The 20,900-nt window shown below is 39.4% G+C and overlaps 1 protein-coding gene across 3 annotated transcripts in view; it reads right to left on the bottom strand.

Moving 5' to 3' along the window:
- plppr1 (phospholipid phosphatase related 1) overlaps positions 1–20,900 on the bottom strand; it is a 58,624-nt gene that overhangs the window by 25,648 nt on the left and 12,076 nt on the right. For all 3 annotated transcript variants that reach the window (XM_005451418.4, XM_005451416.4, XM_005451417.4), the window contains exons 2-3: positions 12,658–12,768; positions 955–1,143 (exon numbers count right to left, since the gene is read on the bottom strand). In XM_005451418.4, coding sequence (XP_005451475.1) covers positions 955–1,143; positions 12,658–12,717 — 249 coding nt within the window. In that variant the 5' untranslated portion in view covers positions 12,718–12,768. The remainder of the gene's footprint in view (positions 1–954; positions 1,144–12,657; positions 12,769–20,900) is intronic.

Here is a 20,900-nt window from a genome sequence, read left to right as displayed (position 1 = left end):
TTGCATAACATGCCCTTGTTAAAATGTCTGCAAACAAATAAAAGTCATGTCAGTGAATGTAGTTCACAAGACACCTTTCACGAGAAAACCTGTGTACTTCAAATTCATATCATTTGTTACAGCATATTGCCAGTATAACAAGAAACCACTATAGCCAATTTAAAATGAACAATTAACCTGAGATTCATGTCTCGGTGTGGCACACCTTGAGAAAACCCATGCAGGCTCATGGAGAATATGCAGACTCCACACAGAAAGGCCACCAGCGGACCATGAGGTTCAAACCAGAAACCTTCCTACTGCCACCAAAATCCAACTATAATCCACAAAAACCATTTATTCCTGAGATGTAACCAGCATGCACTGCTCCCTGTATAGCACAGCCTCACATTTCATACCTTCCACTCCTTTAGCAGGATGTTTTGTAGAGTATGATAAACAAGTCAAAGAGATTCTACAGACAGGAAATCAGGGACATACATATTATTAGCTGACCCATAAAAAGATATTGAAAGAGTATGGCCTGCAGGCATAAACTGCTTGCCGTGAAATCTTTCTTGCATATTTTTCCATATTTTACCAGAGATAGGTATGCAGCTGCTGTAGCGTACAGACAGAAGGCTGAATGGATGATATCTAATGATAGGTATATTATTTGCAAGTCAGTTTTACTTAAAAATGCTGCCACAAAACTGGGTCATGTCACGCTAAATTATAACTTTAAATTAGCCTGCATATACTAGGACACCCAGCAGAGTATTGATAATTGCATTTTTAAATTATTCACTTCTCAAAATAAATGGATGTGAAGCATTCGAAGCAAAGTCAAAGATGAGGAGACCCTGAATAAACAAACCCAAGCTGCATTTAATGACGGCTGTTTACGAGAAAATCGTAAAACAATTTGAGCAATCCACAGAGAAGACCCGGTTTTAAACACTGCTGTTTACTTACTATAGCCGTCGGAGCAGCGGCCACCACGCAGTACAGGATGAGAGGAGGGACGAAGCTGGACTCCTCCGTGCCAGGATACGGCTTCATCAGGTCAGCATCATTACAGAAGAAACCCTGCACGTGGACGCTGAACAGGTCCGTGCACTCCATGTAGTAGGCCAACAAGACCGTGCCGGACATGATGACAAGCTGGAAGAAGAACATGTTCGGAGGGAGTTGGAAAGGAAGAAGAGAAAAAAAGAGGAGGGAAAGAAGGGAGATGTTAGTTGTGTATCCAGTTCACCGAAGGCTGTCCTGATTCAGTTCCCAGGTGTTAAAAAAAAGTAGATTTCATCCAATGAGTTGTATCTGAGTTGATTCCTGAACATCGCTGTACTTGACTATGATGTGTCTAACAGGTTTTAATACAAAACCACCACCTAAATCCTCTAAAATCCCATCTCTTTCCTTCTCTCTCTCTCCCTCTGTTTTTCCTCTGTCTCGTGCTAACTCTGGTCGTGCACATACAGCCCCCTCCACCACCACCACCACTACTGGCACCACCATCACTTACCACCTCCCTTCCTCCCTCACCCCCTCATCCTTTTATCCCACTATCATCTTTTGTCTCTGGCCTCCTTTCGCTGTCTTTCTCTGCAGGCAATTTTTTTTCATACGTATAAATATATATAAATATAGAATCTTTCGTCAATGATAATGAACCAACACAGAAATAGAAATTGCACCACGCTGCACCGCAAGGCTTTTAATACTGTTTACGAAAAAGCAGCTGCATTTGTGTCACTCACCCACCAATGTCCCAATAACAGTGTCAATTTAGCAAATCGGCTGGGGTTAAATATCAAAGGAAAGTGATGACACATTTTTTATTCTTTGACGTGTCAAAAAAGAACAAAAACGTCACAGGAAGTGGAAGGAATAGTTCATCAAAATCAGTCAAATACTACCAAAATACTAGATTAAATGAAAAGAGTTGTTTAGTAAATGGGTAAATCAGTCGCACCAGTCTGCGGCTCACCTATGACTACCAGTAAGCAACAGAAGATGTTTTATTGATCAGAGGAAGAATTGATAAAGTAACAGAACATTACACAGACTGGCAAAGACTCGTTGTATAAGCACTCATACGCTTTAGCAAACTTCTTCTTGGCTCAAAACCTGTCAAATGTTTAAAGTTATGCGGAGATAGTTTTTTTATTTTAAGTGTTGGTATTATGAGTGGTTCATATAAAACAATCAAATGCTTGTAATTCTGCCATCCAACACTGGGTGTCACTAAGTGACCACAGAGTCAGTAATCCTTCACACAGTTCTGCAATTAGATACTACAGCGTCACAGTAATCACAGTCTGTGTGTCTAAAGGACATTTTAGAAGGCATAGTTATCATTAAAAAGGTCAGTCTGACCCAAAGTTAAACATCTATTTTTTACTCTGGATTCTTTTGGATTCCTGGTTTTGTAGGTGCCTCTGGTAGAAATGTCTGCCTTCTCTTACAGATAATGGAACTAAGTGGTGTTTGCCTTTTTTGTTGCTCCGAGCGCTAAAGAAATACATTTGACAAAGTCAGCATGTCTCCTTCCATTACTTCGCAATTCTTGTTATGAGCAGTTTCATAACAACACATTAATGTTTACATCCTGTCATGCTGTCATGAGCACAGGCCTCTCGCGTCACCAGTAGAAGCATTCCTTTACTGCTCACGCTGCTTGGTTTGTGAAATAAGTCCGGACTTCTGTGAAACAGTTTTTCATATGCAATTTGAGTACCAGGTGAACAGCATGTCGTTTCACTACATTCAAGGGAAGACCGACATTTCTATAGCAGATATCTTCAAAATAGGCCAAGACAAAAACATTCATATTTGATTTGGGGTTGAACTGTCCCTTTAATTATTAATCATCTCCTTTGGCTCACTCCAAAATGTTACAACAATGTTCAGCTTGGTGTTAGGGTTTATTATCTCATTGATGAGACAACACGGCATCACTGACACTGACAACTTAAGAAAGAGAAAAGTTTCTATGAAAGCTGGCTGCCTCATTATAGAGTCATCCTTTTGGTTGTGCTAAAGGCAACATTTCCCATAAATACCTGTTAAGCAGTTAAACAGCCAATCACCTGTTTAACTGCTGGTTAACAAGTCTTTACTCAGCCAATCAAATAGGAGAAATTTAATGTAACATTCAAGATGATCTGCTGAAGCTCAAACTGAGCACCACAATGGCGAAGAAAGGTGACTTAAGTGACTTTGAACATGGCATTGTGTTAAGTGGGCTGGTTTAAATATTTTGAAAATTGTTGACGCCAGAAGCCAGAGGTCAGAGGTCAGAGGAGATTGGCCAGACTGCTTTGAAGTGATAAGAAGGCAACAGTAACTTAAATATACACTTGTTAGAACATATGCAGAAGAGCAGAAGAGCATCACAGACTCAAAAACAGTTTCTTCCCAAAGGCCATAACCACCTATAACTCACACATGCACCGATAACACAGCCCCCCCAACCCCCTCATCTTCCCATTTCCCTATATGAACCACCACTGTGGAATACCATATTCTATGTGCAATAACCCAACTGTATATACATAACACTATTTATTACATATTTACTTTTTTTACACTGGTTTGTACATTTGTACATTATATTTTTTCCTCTGTTAATACTGTTCATATGTATACTGTGCTGCAGAGCTGTGCACCCACCCCCCCGCATGTTTGCACTGAATGAGAGATGCTCTGTATCTCATTCTACAACTGTATAGTGACAATAAAGGCATTCTATTCTATTCTATTCTATTCTATTCTATTCTATGTCTGAATGCTACAGCGCCAGCAGACTTACACGGTTGCCACTCATTTAAGCTAAAAACAGGAGACCCAGGCTACAAGTGACACAGGCTCTGGAAAAATGGACAACAAAAGACTGGACGAGGTTAGTTTCGTGAACATAGCAGTGTACTCAAATGACCTCCATAGTCTTCAGATCCCAATCCGATAGAGCACCTTTCGGATGTTGTGGAGCGGGAGACTCACAAACGTGCAGCCCTCAAATCTGCAGCAACTGTGTGATGTTATCATGTCAATGAGGACCGAAACCTGTGAGGAATGTGTCCACCACCTTATGGAATCTATTCCATGAAGAATGGTGGGTACCCAGTACTGGAGTAAAGTGAGAGATTGCAATGTTTGCACACCTTTTCTGTGTCCTGAGTTAAAAAAAAAAAAAAAAAAAACTATATACACAACTGGTGCTTTACAGAAATTCAATAGTATGTCCTTTTCAATCAAATTATTTGATCAAAAGTGATCATTTTTCCAATAGAAAGCACATGACATATATATGCATTATATGAACTATAATACATAAGTGGGTGAACCAGACTGGACAATCTTGCCTGCAGGGTCCAGACAGCGAAGGCAAGAAAGCCGCTGTGTCGACAGAGAAATGTTGGCACGGGCAGTCATGTGACAGATGGCTCTGTGAAGACGTCCAGGTGAGCGCACCTGTGTGTTTATGTGCGCTTTGTCTGTTTTAAGCCTACTCTCTGAATAACACCAAGCTAGTTTATATTATTTTTTGCCCTCTGCTGTTGTTACCAGGATACCCTGCCGTGGAGAACATTTTTGTGCAGCTCACACGCAATCTCATCTACTGCTACGGTGAACCATAACACTCTGATGCGCACCGTATGTAGCCTTGTCACAGTTCATACCTCATAACTAACAATAACAAGCAAAACAGAGCCGCTCACATCAGCAGAAATCCTCCATCTTAAAGCTGCTCGAGAGCATCCAAATTACAGACACAGATACTGGATCCATTTCATGATTTTATGATGTTCAGCAAACAAGCTCCAGCAGGGTAATCGGCTAAAACATTATTCAGGTCTCTTCTGAAAATATGTAAATTCCTGAGCTCGCAGAAATGCCATGTAATACCCTGTGGGATCACGTACTGAAGAATGTCAGGTATACGGGAAACTGCATATAAACGGGCTTGGACGGAGGGATGCTATTTATTTATTACTATTACCATGATTTCATTCAGTGTGACCTTCTACTTATTTGCATTTATTTAAAACAGGCTTAAGCTTGCCTGAAGCTTAGTCACAACCACATTTGTATTTGCTCGCCCAAAAAAAAAAAAAAAAAGACTTACAGTTGTTGGAACAAATAATTAAGCAGCATTTTACATCTTTACAAAGCACACATATTTCCTCTTTACCCCACATTATTCTTCTATCGCTCCAAACTATAAATCATGGAGGGTCATAAACAATCAATAAGCCATTACAAACGACAAGAGTCATCACGTTGTTTCAAATTTTCAAAACCGTCCAAAAGAAACGTGTAATTTCAGCTTCTTTAGCATGACTCCGCTCTCTCAGCAATCTATAGTAGAACCTGCACGGTTGTGAGTCACACCTATAATTACCTTTTGATGTTTAAGTGTACCAAATCTCACTCACCTGAAAAGAAAATTGTGGTGCAGTCTAGTTCCTGGAGGCCGCTCTCCACTTTTGTGACTTTCATAAGCTGGCTTTTCTGTGACACCTTCCGACCTGGACAAAAGTCCTTCTCTCTGCATAAAGCATTAACTTGTGGCTGCATTATATTCACTCCAGAGCCAGCGTCATGCTGCATTAGCTATGTGGAGGGGAGACTGACAGAAGTCTGGCTGTAATAAAATGGTTATACAAAGTTACTGCAGTATTCTATTATCCTTCTCCACTGGAGTGTAAAATTCACCTGATTTACCACTGAGGTGTCAAGGAAGGCTTTTTATTTATGTTTTTTGGTGAAGCTCTATTCTTAATGTAGTGTTTCTCAAAGCTTTTGGCTCTCAGTAGAAATAACTTGCCCATAAAATATGTAAATCTGCTTTATCAACATCATAACCTCTTTAATCGATATTTTCATATGAATCCAGTATCTATATCTAATGTGAAAGGGACAGGGCGTTGTGACACACACAAAGAGAATCATCACCTTCACTTCACCGTTTTGATTCAGTCTGTCTTTTTTATGTATTTTTAATTACATCCTACAAAGTCAGTTTGATCATAATAGCCATCCAAAATTAATTAAATCTTTATCCACCCCTCCCGAAGGATTTTTTTTATCTGCTCTCCCTTCACTCCAAAATCTTTTTACTGTCAGTACCACTGCGCATCTCCTCCCTCACATCATGAAAACAACCAGGAAAATGTTATATAAATCCAACACAAAGTCCTAGATTTTCATTTCACTGTCATGTTGTGTTAGTAGACTGGAAAAAAAAAAGACTGACAGAAATGGGCATCTAAGCCCGACTTGCCAGGCTTTAGACCGTGATATTACACTTCTGTTGTCAGACTTGTCTGTAAGTGACATAGAAGACAGCTACTGTTTTCTGGTTGTTTTGTTTTTTCTACAAACAGGCTTCCAAGTTGGCTACTTAAAGTATAAATGAAAATGGGCATGCAGTTATTTTCAAAAGGTTTTATGCATTTATTTAATTCTTAATAGTGCAAAGACATATCAGAGATTTTTGGGGAAAATGCAGGTTCATCTACTGTACTTTGGTCAGCAATACCTTTCAAAAAAGCTGAGTCAGCAGCATGTTTACGATTGTGTTTCATTAACTTATTTCCCAACATTCCATAAGTGTTTGATCTATTTATCAAATTTCATCCCCATCTTAACTTCTGAAAGCCTTAGCCTCTCTGGGGCACTCGTTTTATACCTCATCATGTTACTAATTAACCTCATTGGCTGAGAAACGCTCTGCCAAGCTGCTGCTTTATATAACTTTAGAAATTAAAAAAAGATGAGAGTCATAACAGAGTCAAATTTTGATTCAGGTCCATTCATGTGTTAGGCAGAGTGTCCTTTGCCACATGGAGTTTCAAGAAAGATGATTAAATCTTTGTACAGGCTGTAACAATTGCTCCTGCTCAATTTCAGCAAACAGTACTGTGCTAAAGTCTTGATCCAACTCTCACTGCTTTGTATTTTGCTTCAAAGGAGTCAGACTTTTTCACCCCAGACCTCATACACAACCATTTTCACAGAAGTGTTTTTGTGTCTGTTAACCCACTTAATAGTAACCTATTAATTTTGTGAATTTTATGAATCATTCCAAGCCACCTGACTCAAGGGATGAACCAGTGTTGTATCTGCACTACAGTGAGAACTTAGCAAAGAAGGAATTTCAAATTGTATCTTTAGGCACTAGCAGTCTGTCGCAAAAACACACAATTTCTTTCTTTAGTTGACTCTGTGAAAAATGCCAAAGACAACACAGTTTGACAGGCATGAAATTGTATTTTTGCACCAACAAGGGGATTCCCAAAGTGCTATTAGCTGAAAACTTGGCATATTTAAGCATGATATGCAGTGTGTCTTCAAAGAATCTGAGGAAATTGGACAAGCAGAGGACAAAAGAAGAAGCGACAGGCCAAAAAAAAATGATATACAACAGATTAACAGTGTTTGAAAGTCATATCCATAAGGGGAAAAAATCCAAGAACTGAGAAATGATCTGGTTCTTCAGTTGATCCATCTACTGTTTACTAAAGCCTCACCAGAAATGGTCTCAGTGGAAGGGTTGCTGTCAAGAAGCTATTCTTAAAAAAGCAAAAGAGGAGAAGAAGACTGAGGTATGACAAAATATATAAGAACTGGACTTTAATTCAAAGGCAACGGGTCATATAGAGCGATGTTTAGGTCTCATTTCAGTCAGTGGTGCTCAGGAATTTTTCAAAATTGATGGAATTAAGAATGTTAAACCTAAAAATTGAAGCATTGTGTGATGATCTTGACAGAGAACAGAACAAAAAGGTAGCAAACATCCAAAGAACAGCTTTGAATGTCCTTCAAGAAGCCTGGAGAACTATTCCTGGAGACTGCTTAAAGAAATGAGTAAAGAAAGCTAGCCTAAGAGGGTTCAAGCTGTGTTGGAGAATAAAGGCGGTCATACCACATAATGCCTTTCAAACTCATTAGAATCCACTCTTCATTTTATAGCACCTCTACAGCTGAACTGGGTTTAGAGTATGAAGTGCATTTCAGCTGTTTTTGTACAAAAAATATCACCTCAGGCACATTGTATACACCTGGGCCTTCCCATTTTTACTTGTTTTGTTAGTTTAGCAGTTTTTAGAAACAACTAATAATATTCATACTCTAAACCTAAAACCATTAGAGCCACTTATTTTAATGGATATTTCAGACAGACAGCTGTTTGCCTTGACTGCTTGTGAGACATAACAGCACACACATATTCATATTAGCTTCATTTTCCAGTACAAATTACGTCAAGCACTGGAATTTAGTTCACACAAAATCTGACTTCTTCTGAGCTAAATAACAAAGCCGCTCCCTGCAGTAATGACTGCACGTTGGAAAGTTTACTGTCTAAATTGTGTATACCTAACTAGAAGCTTTAATTAAAGCTTCTAGGAGATAAGGAAAACAAAGAAGATAAAAGAAAGACATTTTCTCAAGAGATTGGTGTACTTCCAAATAGTCTGGCAACCTGTGCTGCTTTAGCAGGCTGCTAACACTGAGTGCATCCAGCTCTTTCTTCAACGATGCAAAACCTGAAAAAGCTAGATAGCTGTAGCTAGATTAATGAGAGCCCGCAGCTCTATACATTACATAATCCCATGCAGGATAGGTACAGGATATATCGGTCCTCTCTTCGCTCTTCCCAGCTTGTCTCCGCAGCTCAGCCTTTAATTAATTTCTCATAACTTTTCACTTTTTCCTTCTACTTCCTTCCCCCTTTTTTGCTTGTTTCATCCTATCTGTATTCCTCCTCCCTCGTGCCCCATCTTCTTTTTTTTGCAACCCCTTTCATCTCCCAATTTTCCTCTGCACACTCAGAGGGACAAATGGCAGCAACAAATGAACATCCTGACATCGAGTAACAGATGAAATAAAGGCAACAAGTTACACGAATAAATAAACAAATCACCACAAATAAACATCCTCCCTGTCAGACTGCTTCTGGCACTGAACTACATGGCCCAGCTGCTCCAATCAGGCCCCTCCGTCTTGATCACATGACGGCAGTGTTCCTCTGCCTTGCTGTGTTCGTGACAGGCAGGGTGAGTAAGAGAAGGAAAGGAGGGAGAAAAGAAACAAAAGGAGCAGGAAAAAGGAGCGAGATGAACCAAGACGTAGTGATTTAGAGGATGGGAAACTGGGTGAAGGGGAGAAAGAGCTCCTGTGGCACCACGTGAAATAGGAAGAGAAGAGAGAAGAGATTGAGGGAGGAAGCAAGTTCAGCCGAGGAAGGAGGGGCAGGAGAGAAATGAGGCTGCGAGGACGTGACGGAGACATCAAAGAGGGGGAGAAAGAGAAATCGAGGATGAGCAGAATGAAACAGGGAGATGGATAGGATGCCTTTGACAAGTGTCGCTGAAGAAAAAAGGGGGAGTAAGTGAAAACAGGGTAATGAAAATTAGAGAAGAAGCTTGCTACTCATCAGGGTATTACAGCGTCTCTCTTAGGAGCACTCTGCCAATGAATTTTTAAGCTGAGATTGTGATGCAAAAGCCAATAAACCAAATGATGAATCTGAAAGCAAACCCTTCCCATTTATTGGGCACTGATACATAGAGACAAGATGATGAATAAGAACGTAGTAAAGCCCACTTTGAAAAATGCTAAATATGCCCTTATAGGGTTCTAACTGATGAGAAATACCACACATTACACCTTGAATGTTCTCGCTGTTTACAACTACATTTATAATACCATTTAAAGACTCAATATATAGCTGCACCTCATCACTTTAGCCTTGCAGTTCTATAAAACCGGCTGCTTTGAGAGAGACGTATAATAAAAAAAAAGGTCAATATCGAAGCGTGAGAGGCCAAGTTGAGATTCTCTTCGGAATAAATATGTCAGATAGCTGAACGCTGATAGAGCCACCCCAATATGTAATAAGAACTGTTGGGACCAAGCTAAAGTTGGCGGTGTCGTATTTGTATGAGAAATGGGGAGCAAATGCATTCGGAAGCAAAATCTGACCACTGAGCAAATAAACAAGTTCAAAATAGGTCGCATGATAGCATTTATTAATACTTCGATCCAGGGAAAATTCATTTTGATATTCCGGAACAATAAATTACAACACAATTTGGCCAATATTGTGCAAAGAACACTCACACAAAGACGCCATCATTACTTACAGATGAAGTTTTTTAAAAGTCACTTTGTTCATCATCACACTAGCATTGAGCAGTGAAAAGTTGATGTTCATTTGCCACTGGCATTGGTGAATGACACATGTCCATCAATAAGAACTGGCCTAGAGGCCGGTGGGTAACCCTGAAGCATCCTACGGTCACTACGGAAAATCTACACTCCCCTCTGATTGGCTAATGGTTGCTGGAAGTTGCTATTGGCAGGTGAAATCAGTTGCAAAGAGGGCGCTGCACCGAAAACCTCCTTGTGAGTCCTTTGGTTGCTCACAGAGTGCTGTAGTTTACATGGAAGTTGTCATCTTGTCAGCGAACACTTGCTGTAGCTGTAGTGATACTTGGAAAACGTGTGACGCAAACCAGAAACAATTGCCTTCAAAATAAAGGTTTTTCTTCAGTGCTGCAGTCGACATATTTCGATAGGTGAAACTTTGGAAAACAAACAAAAAGGCAGAATCTTCGGTGCAAACTATATGCAACAATCTGCTGCTTGGTCACAGCAACATGCTAGCGAACAAAGCAGTGCAGTACCGCACAGCTTTTTACAACCAATGTCAAACTGGGGACTTCCAGCAACCTCCAGTAATCACTCAGTATATTTTTGCCTAGCCACCGGTAATTACCAAGGGGACACCAGCTAACTTTAGTCCTACATGACTGGGGCTTTAGCAATTTATTTCACAGCAGCTGCCGGCATCTAGCATCCACTCGAAACCAGATAGGGAAAAACGTGTATTCCCTGGTGGTTGCCAGATGGTTGCTAGGCCTATTGTATATTACCCATAATGCTAAGGTAATGTATCAAACCCACTGTTAGACTCATTGAATATAAAATCCAGTCTGATGGAAAATATTTCCAACCTATTGTTGTACTTACATTTAAAACACTGAGTTATCAGTACTTACCACCTGGATGTTTAATGTGTCACCAGCTTAATCAGTGGTTACATTAAACCCGCCCCTCGTTATATGTCCTAATGTTTTTTGTTTTTTGTTTTTTTAAGAGGCCATCTCAGCATTTCACACAGAGTTCCAGCACTGACACTTCAAAACTCTAAATGAGCAAATAACTGTACAATCCTAACACATAGTCAAAGAGAAGGAACTGTCTAAAAGAGCTTTTTTAATGATGAGTCACGTCTCACATCTAAAAATAATGTATACTGAGATTATGTTTGACAGCTGCAGTATTTTTGATGATGTTTTGTTGTTTATACTTTCTGTTTACGGCAATCTTCTCGCATAAAATAAGTAGTTTGGCTCAGTGGGACTGAAAGTGACATAGTAACTGACTACATGTGATCTATGAGGTAAAAACATACAATTGCTGCACATCCGTGGCCACTGTCTCCTGTTTTTGTTTTCTTTTATTCGTTTTCCATCTAGTATTTTTAGCTCTAGGCTGGTATAGATAATATTGGAGCAAAATTAGACAACACAATCTCATAAGTGACGGTTATGAAACCACATAATATTATAAAGGAAATTATCATCTAGAGGAAGTGCTAGTGGAATGCTATATTGCAAACAATGTACTTGGACTGAAGCATAGACCTATTTTGGATGAGAGATGAGAGGCAGGGTACACCCTGGACAGGCCGCCAATCTGAGGAAAGGCTCCATTTCTCTCTTTCAGATGTAAAAGAGAGTATGTTGAATTCATCGGTTTTTGTTTTGTTTGTTTTTTTGTCATTTACTGCACTTTTCTTGAGGAGGCACGTGTTCACAGAGAACCCACGTGATGTCTGTTTCATCACCATTGCAGATGCTGAGAGCATGTGCAGCAGTTCTGATCCCCAGAATGGTTTTCACTCTGGCTGTGGGTGGAAATAAAGTGTTCAGTGACATTTCCTATTGCACATCTTATCAGCGTAGTCTTAAACTCACTACACATGCATGCGACGGTCACATTTCACTTATCTTGGAGGACACGCCCAGGATCACACTAGCAGGCAGTAACACTAATTAACAGAAGGTAACAGTCCCATTATGGATGAGTGTCAGGAAAAATGAGTGAGACAAAAAGGTCGGGCAAGAAGAAAGCATGAGATAAAGGCAGAAAGAACATGAGTGTAAACCCATCTGAGACTGTGATGCAGGATATTTCCTCTGAGATGCGTGTCTCTGTGTGAGAGGGAGAATGACTAAAACACAAAGAGAGATGGAGGAGAATAACACAAAGTGTCCTGAGACATCTCTCTGATTAAGGACTTTGAGCTGACACAGTAATTAAAAATTCAGGAGCTGCACAACTCTTACACACACACAGACTTGTATGCATTACAAACACGCATGCATGCAGCTCCACACTCATGTCAACACTTTACGCTCTGGTTAGCTGTGTACAGTTTATCAGAAGATTGGTCGTTCACTTATGGTAAATTAACACTCAAAACCACATTTCCATCATGTTCATTTGCCAAACCAGGGTCATATGCATGAATCTACCACTTTATGCAGAAGCCCAGATTATCACACAAAAACAATGCATGCACGCACACTCCCTCACCTCTACAAAGATGAAACATGGGATGATGGAGTAGCTGCGCAGGGTGTTGTTAGACGCCATCTTGCCTCCTGTCGGGAGACTAACGTTCTCAGGATTCACAGCAGGGTCACTCTGCAAAGACAGAAACATCAAGTGTCAGCTGCCATCATCTGATAATGATAGAAAGAAGTGCTCAGTGAGATTGGCTATTTTACATTTATGAGGCTTTCTAATGCCTCGTTAGTCGCCTCATAACAAAAAAATAATAAATAATTTAAAAAGCAGATAAGAGATTGCTTTGTTACATTGCAGAAACAAAATTAGAGTTTTACTTGTCAAAAAAAAAAGCACTGCACACAAAGATTGTGGTTTGCCAGCTCCTTCCGAGGGATCCCCACAATTCCCAGATCTCTTAGGAAATTCTATCCCTGTGTTGTTGCCAAGGTCAGCCCTTGGGTCTTTTCCCAGCCAGCTGTGCTTCTTGTCTATTTTTGTCAATCAACATAAGGCACCTAAGAAAGCTGTTTGGCCTTAATGACTGCAAGAGAAACGGTAAGAATTGGCTTGTAGGCAGGTGCAGTTTTCCATATCTAATAATCTCCTAAGGCCTCAAACACCATGGGGAAAAACTGATCCCCTCTACTATGTAGCTGTATGTCACTAGAGGTCATTTAAGCATCCGGTCTTGTGTTTCAAATGTTTCTGAGTGAGAAAAGAAGAGTTGCCATCATGTTCCCTCTAAGCTGCGCGAGTGCGCAATTGCGCACTGCTGGCACGGTCTCTGCGCACCGAAAATCTGCATTGCGCACAAAAAAAAAAAAATCTAACCTGAATTGAAATTAAAATTAATACTTTAACAATTCTGTTTTGCACTGTTAGTCAGTAAGTGACTGGCTGCTCCCATATGAGATTAGAACGATGCCACCTTATCCTATAGTCCAGCCAATCACGCGATTCACATTCGTATATACGCAGCCAATCAACTTCGTTGACAGGCTATGACAGCGTCCTTATGTGCCAACACCGGTTTTTAGCTAGCAAAGCGGCGTGGCTGATGTAGAGTGAAGCCACGTTAATGACAACGTGTACAACCATTGGAGATGTGAGCAGGACAGACGGAACGACTGACGGAAAAAGTGTGGACTTTATAGCAGTTTTTAAATTGTGTTGATAGGCCACGTAAAACCAGAGTTATGATAAAAATATCTGCAATGTTTGGTTTTCTTCCTGAATACTGTCGTTGTTTATATTTACTGCGGGAAGAAACGGTAAAAACTGCGTTTTATAAGGAAAACGTTCGACAGCACTCTCCGCCTGTGAGCAAAAACAAAACCAAAAAACCCCCACCCTTTCCTATTGGTCGAAAAAAGTACCGTGTCGACCAATCAAAAAATGATATGGCAACGTGGCATTGGGGGTAAGTTTTAGGAGTGACGGCGGTGTTTTGAGATGTGAGAGATTTGCGACGTTTAGCGCAAATCTTGTGTAGTTAGTAGTTTTGTTGTGTGTGTCAGAACAATGAGGCGGCTGCTGAATGTTACAGGTGTTACAGCAGTGATACATCTTCTGTTGTCACACCTGCAGGTATCAGGCTGTTGTTCTCCTTTATCTCATAGTGGACAGAAATTATTTTTTGGAGTGGCACAAATAATTTGTGTGGCATCAGATTTGATGCAGAACAGCTGATTGTTCTGTAAATAGTTTGAAATGTTTATTTAAAAAACGCCTTGGCTGCATTTTTAGGTAAACGGCTGCAAAAAACTTTGTTTGCACAACTCGGTTACTTTTTTGAAGAGGTAACTATATAATTAATTGCCCAACATTGGTCATTATATACTGTATTTTGCAGACAGAGAGTTACAGGACTCTCTCCCAGACCACAGACTCATACTCATAATACAAGTCAGAGCTTTATATAAAAAAGAAAAAAAGAAAGTTGTGTTTTCAAAATTGGAGTTCAAGTTATTTTTACTTCCAATAGTGTTAACATACTACACAGGTCATGAACAAGATTTTTTAAAATTTTCATTGGAAGTGGGCTAAAGCAGTTGAGTAAAAGTAGTCTAACATAAATGTAAATGCTGTAATTTGATTATTTTAATAAACCAACTTGGATGGATTAGATGCTGGCGTGACCACAGTGCACATGTCTGCTGTCGCTCACAGTGGTCCAAGGGACGCTCAGGGAGTTTGTGTGTTTGCTCAGACACATGAAAAATTAGAGGGAACATTGGTTGCCATCACTTTATATTCACCCCAATCGAGTCACCGCAAAGTTGTGGTCATTTTCATAAGAAGTCCCCTGCTTTCAGGAAAAGTTCTCCAGGCTTCTTTAAGGGTATTCTCCTCCACCATATTTTACACATGGCTGTAGATACTCGTTGTTGTATATCTCCCCTGACCTTCTCCATACATATTGATAATGATTTAAAACAAATGTTTCAAATTTGTATTCATCACTCCATAAAACCTGCTGCCACTGATTTTCACTTCAGCTCTCATCTAATGTGGCCTTTTCTCTCAGTTTCTCTTCCTGATGAATGGCTTCTCGACAGCCACCGTTCCACTGACATTTCTGATGAAGCCTTGGTGAATACCAACAGATCGTCTGAAGGGCTAAATGCATATCTCCGGTCCTGTGTCAGGTCATTGCTGGATTTCTTCCTACTTTTAAAGCCATGACTTTAAGATACTGCTCATGTGCTGTAGATTTTTTTTTTATGTCTGTCACTTTTGCCCTCCACAACAAATTGTTATTTTTTGTTATTATTTAAATATTGTTTATGCCACCAACAAATTATTTGTTTGTGTGATAGGCTGTTAGCAACAAAAGTGCCTAAAGATACCGTTTAAAATAGCTTCTTTGCTAAGTTCTCTGTTCTGTGTAGACTAAACAGGTCAATCCCTCAAGTTAGTTGCCTTAAACGATTCAAGCTAAGCCACTTAACTTGACCTAACTTAACCGAGAAAAAAGAAATACTCTTTTTAGACTAAAAAAGGGCGAAAAAGCAGCCAATGTCCAAAGCAAAAGTTTGAAAAACCGTCAAAAAGCTTGAAGAACTACTGCTCATGAACACGTCTGGTTCCTTTGAAGCAAAATCAGTGTTGACTCAAGACTTTTGCACAGTCTTCAGTTTTTGTTCATTTTCTTAGCTGGTTTTTAGCTAATTTCTCAGTCTGGGTAAAGCTCTTTAACTGTATTTTTAACAGCACAAAGCCCAATACAAAATACATCTTCAGAAAGCATTTACTAATCCTGTCAGCTTTGTTCAGTTGAGAACAAAAGCAAATTCTTAATGAAACAACACAGCAGTATTAACCTTATTAATAAAATTCAATTTAACTTCTGAAGCCGCGCTGATGGAGCCAATCTTCTGCACTCGAACTGCCGCTGCTTCCGTTCTCCTTCTGTCAATCTGTCGTGTTCTTTAACTGCATTTCATTATGGCTTCTAATTGTCGAAAAACAATAACATAGCTATTCCCCACAGAGAACAGCAAGCTCACTAGTGAGCGTGAGAAACAAATATGTAGTGAACAACAGAATACTGGAAAAACAAAAACAGCAGTGTCATTTGATTTTCTGCATCCAAACCAGTCTGATATGGCTTTCAGTTTCCAATTGCTGAGCACTGGCAGCGCAAGAGGTGCCTTGCAGTTTCAGTGGGTGTAGATTAGGCAGGATTAAAAAGTGGTTAAGGAAATCCAGAAATGTCAGTATCTGCTGGAGTAATTGTTGATTTATTCGTGTTAATCAACAAAGCTCTGACCTCACGCAGATATTTAATGCGTCTTATTGGCTTGTAATCGCTCCTAATTCCTCATTAAAGGGTAACCTCACTAATTTGAGCTTCTCTCTATCTACAGCACAATTCTGAATCATGAAAGGCTGGAGGAGCGTGAACAAGGGGGTCTGTTACAGAGCAAAGTTGGAGAGAAAAATAGCAGTTATTTGATTTGTGCTTTCTTAGTTTCTTCCTCTTCCTCTCTTCTATCTGAACTATTCATCATAAATGAACACCTGCTACAGAAAGATTAGATGGTAGAATTATACTACTTCTGCTTTATACCTCATATATATTCATACATATACATATCTTATGAGCTCCTCAACAATTTAATATTTGAGGCTGTGTGCTTTCCTGTTTCAGCTATTTTTATAATAATATTCCTAAAAAGCTGCTACAAGTAAAGAATTAGTATAAATTACTACTTTCACATTTTGTTGTAGGGTTGTTTATCAAAATGGGTTCTTTTAAAGGTACTGACCAAATGACCAAGTTTCGATTCACACTAAATCAGTCACATTTCTCTACCAAAGCACAGATGAGAACAGGTGAGACAAGAAAAAAAAAAAGAGAGACCATGTGACATCACTTCCAACAAACATAGCAACCTACAAGTTGTTTCAGGCTGTCACTATGCGTGTTTTTCACTACACAAAACCTGAACTAAAAGAATTCATCAAATTCATCATTAATTCAAAAGCAATTTATATGAGACTTAGCGTAACAAGGTAAGGGTCTGGAAACATAACTGCAAAAAAGCTGCTCAATTAAAAAACAATTAGACACTAACACAACCAAACAAATATGTGTGCTATTGATATAATGTTTAAAAATTTCATTTTTGAACATTATAGCCAACATCAATACTGGCTAAAGGCTAAAACTGTTTCACTAGGTTCCTCTGAGAGAAGTGTTACTCAAATTACAAATGCATGGCGGCGGGTGCATTAATGTAAACTTTAGAGAACATACCAACGCATAAGGCCAAAAACACAAAGCCATTAACTTGCATCCATTAAGAAAATCATAATTTCTTTAAGTATGCAATTCAGAATGAGATGCAATTTTTCAGATGATAATCTGATAATCAAGCAAAAAAAAAAAAAAAACCCTCACTGAGCATTAGCTACACCTATGTAAAATAGCACTTATTAAGTATTTATATGCATTTGAGGACCTCTCACTCTTTCTCTCTCCTCAGCCTTTCATTTTTCTGACCAGTTCACCAGGTGAGTAAATGTTACTTCTAGAAAAGCAGAGAAGGGTAGATAGAGGCAGCTTGCATGTATCTCTGCGCATCCAGAGACTGCAGGGAAATCGTACAGGCTGGTGACAAGAGTCACAGCTAATGCAAGGATACTGGGTGCTCTGTTAACTCATTCCAGTTTGCTATAGTATCACTAGTGAAACTAGATGTTTCACAGCAGGCTAAAACAACCATCAGGCCACTGGGAAATGTCCCAGTGCTCCCAACCGGCTAGCAGCCACTGCGGATAATGATCACATGACCATGCATCCTATATGTGTTTAAAGCTACAGTAGGCAGGAATCTATACACATCCTCCTGCAGCAGTTCTCTCTCCCCTCCCTCTTCAAAGCCCAGAGATGCACATATATGCAAGTGCTTCATGAACTTTCCTTTTCCAGATGAAAGACTTCGTCAGATCTGGTCCTGAAAAGCTATATCCTAAAATCTCCCATCAAGGACTAGATTTTCTGAAAACAGAGCCCAGAGGAAGTGCGGGAGAACATCGTAAGTACAATATACGCCAAAATGCTTTTTGGGGGGATTTTTTCCCAAATGATGCCAAAACAAGTACACAAAAATAAAAAGGTCTCTGCATTTCTTCCTCCCACTTTCTGTACTAAAAGAAGTGCCTCCCAGCAGTAGCTTTATATTAAAAGAACAAACAGGAAGGTGCATCAATTTTTAAACGCAGGGAAACAAACAGATGAAACACCCAGAATTTCAAGCTTTTACCTTAAAGGTAATGAATAAAGTAAGTAAATTGTACACAATGAATTGATATTTGATTTGATTTATGATATTTATAGTTGTTAATGTATAGATAATTACTATCCATTAACAATTTATTAGATAAATATATTAACTACAAATTATTAAAATAACTACTAGCTTGTTAAAGGGACATAGCAGTTCAGCAGTTAGCTCAAAGACTTTTTTTCTCATTTTATTACATTGCCTCAAGTTGTCTATATGCTGAAAGGATACAGTAAATGTTTTGTTTAATGCCTTTACTGGAACACACTACCAGACTTTGCCCAAGATGTCAACATACCCACCATACTCCTAACTGTTTTGTAACTGCATTTGTCCCTGTGTGGTATTAGATTACAAGGGACGGACTCCAACAACACAAGATTTAATAGTGATGCTGCACTTACTTCAACTAAATTGAGAGTGATTCAATGTGAACCTACTAATATTAAATTTGAAATTCAAATACATATTTACCCATGTCACAAAAAGTTAATTAAGATCTACAATCACTAGACACTTTATTAGGTATATCTGGTACATATTTGACACACTGTTAGTTCCCCTTAGTTCCTTGTGTTCTTGAACACCGCCTCACTGTACATAAATGGCCTCCACAGATTTCAGTCAGATCAGGATGGGAGATGGGAACGGGTAGATTCACATCATGGATGTGCAGCCGACAAATCTGCAACAATTGTGTGATGACATTGAGTCAATATGGAAAAAATTATCTCAGGAATGTTTCCAGCACCTCACTGAGTCTTTACCACAAAGAATTAAGGCAGTCTATACTGGAAATACACAATAAGACGGTCTCTCTGCTAAGTTAAAGCCTCACACAAAGATTTACTGATCCCAACACTCACCCTGATTTGAAACCAAACACTTCAGTTTCACTGAGTCATTAGACAAAGACAGACAGCAATGTTGGCATGTCTAATCAGTCCCTAAGTGCCCGTCCCATCTCATTTAACACTCAATCCAGGCTACTCAAGTCAGTATTAGATAGCAACAATCCACCCATCAGTTTTATAGCACTTACAGCACTTCACCTGAGGTTCAGAAAAACAAATTGCTGCTGGTGCCTGTATCTGAAACACCAACAACACATGAGCACATTTTTACACCTGTGAGACTGTGGCTGCAGGATATCAAGCTGCTACATCTTATATACCCATAAAAGAAAATGTCCCAGTCTATCTTCGTCTACCCTTGAAGAAAGATCAGTGCACGTGTTGCTGTAACACAGCATCACTACAGACGTGGAAGAGACTTGCTCTGCTGCTCAAGGTCACATGAGCAGAGTGGATAGCTGTCTGCTGAGGGTGAACTGAGGTGTTCCGGTTTAAGGATCGACTCTCAGTTCACTAAAATTGCCAGCACCCACATCAAAAGCCTTGAATGTCATGAAAAAAATCTATTAATGGAACCCTATGCTAGTCATCCTTGCAATCCATCTCTGTACACATTAACAGTATCATCAGCCTCCGGTGACTCAGTAACTTTTCAGATTATGGCATCAACAGCAGAGAAGAAATTGAATAGTCATAGTCATAAAAAAGCCTCCCAAAGTCAGTGACCATACTAATCACATTAACAGGCTCCAAGGTATGATATGTTTAAAAAAAAAAAAACTCAAGAGCAATTATTTATAATTTCTACATCTTACTGCATTCAACCATGATTTTATCAAGGCAGTCAAATGGAAAGACTTCATGTATCCTGCTATGGTTTTTTTTGTTGTTGTTTTGTGTTTATCATCTCTGCGGTAAATCTGATCAGAGATACTCGTTTGAGTTTTTATGTACTACTAAATAACTCCCAGTGTATTTAGTATGTATGAACAACAGGGTACATTTGTTTTTCTAGACTGGTGCATTAAAAATTTGTTACCTTTGGGATTTAAGTCAAAGCACGGCTGATGATTGTCAACAAAAACAGTCAGTAGAACCCAGCCAATGATGATGTTTGGGCAAAATATGTGTATTTGTGTAAAACACTATGAAGAAATCAGTAATGTGGCCTAGGGGTAAGCGGTATAAATGGTATACAGTAGAAACGAAATGAATTTTGCCAACGGTAGAGATTTTGACTATACCGCTCTACCGCAATAGTGCATGTTGATGGTGTCATCAAGCTGCGCCTGTTTTGGTCGAAAGCATCGCAGCAGCTCCAAGCAATATCATCTGCAAATTCGGCGACAGTAATAGCAAAGACACGAAGCACGTTTTGGAATATGAGGAAGCTCCTTAGTCTCCTGACTGAAGTTTGGTCCGTTTACAGCGTCCTGCCATGCGATTGCATTTGTCCCTAACCATCAGACGCTCACATTAACTTTTATTGAGTGGAAAAAAGTTAGCATTCATCCTCCAGCTTCACTGTTTATGTTATCCTAACATAGCTGTGTCGCTAGCAATCACGTAACACATCATTATATACCAGGTAGCCCAACTTCAGTAACCGTACAAAAGTCTC

The sequence above is a fragment of the Oreochromis niloticus genome, linkage group LG7 (genome assembly GCF_001858045.2).
Source record: "Oreochromis niloticus isolate F11D_XX linkage group LG7, O_niloticus_UMD_NMBU, whole genome shotgun sequence".
NCBI classification, from domain to species: Eukaryota; Metazoa; Chordata; class Actinopteri; order Cichliformes; family Cichlidae; genus Oreochromis; species Oreochromis niloticus.
The sequence above is the reverse complement of the archived record's forward strand: the minus strand, read 5'-3'. Positions and strand labels throughout refer to the sequence as shown.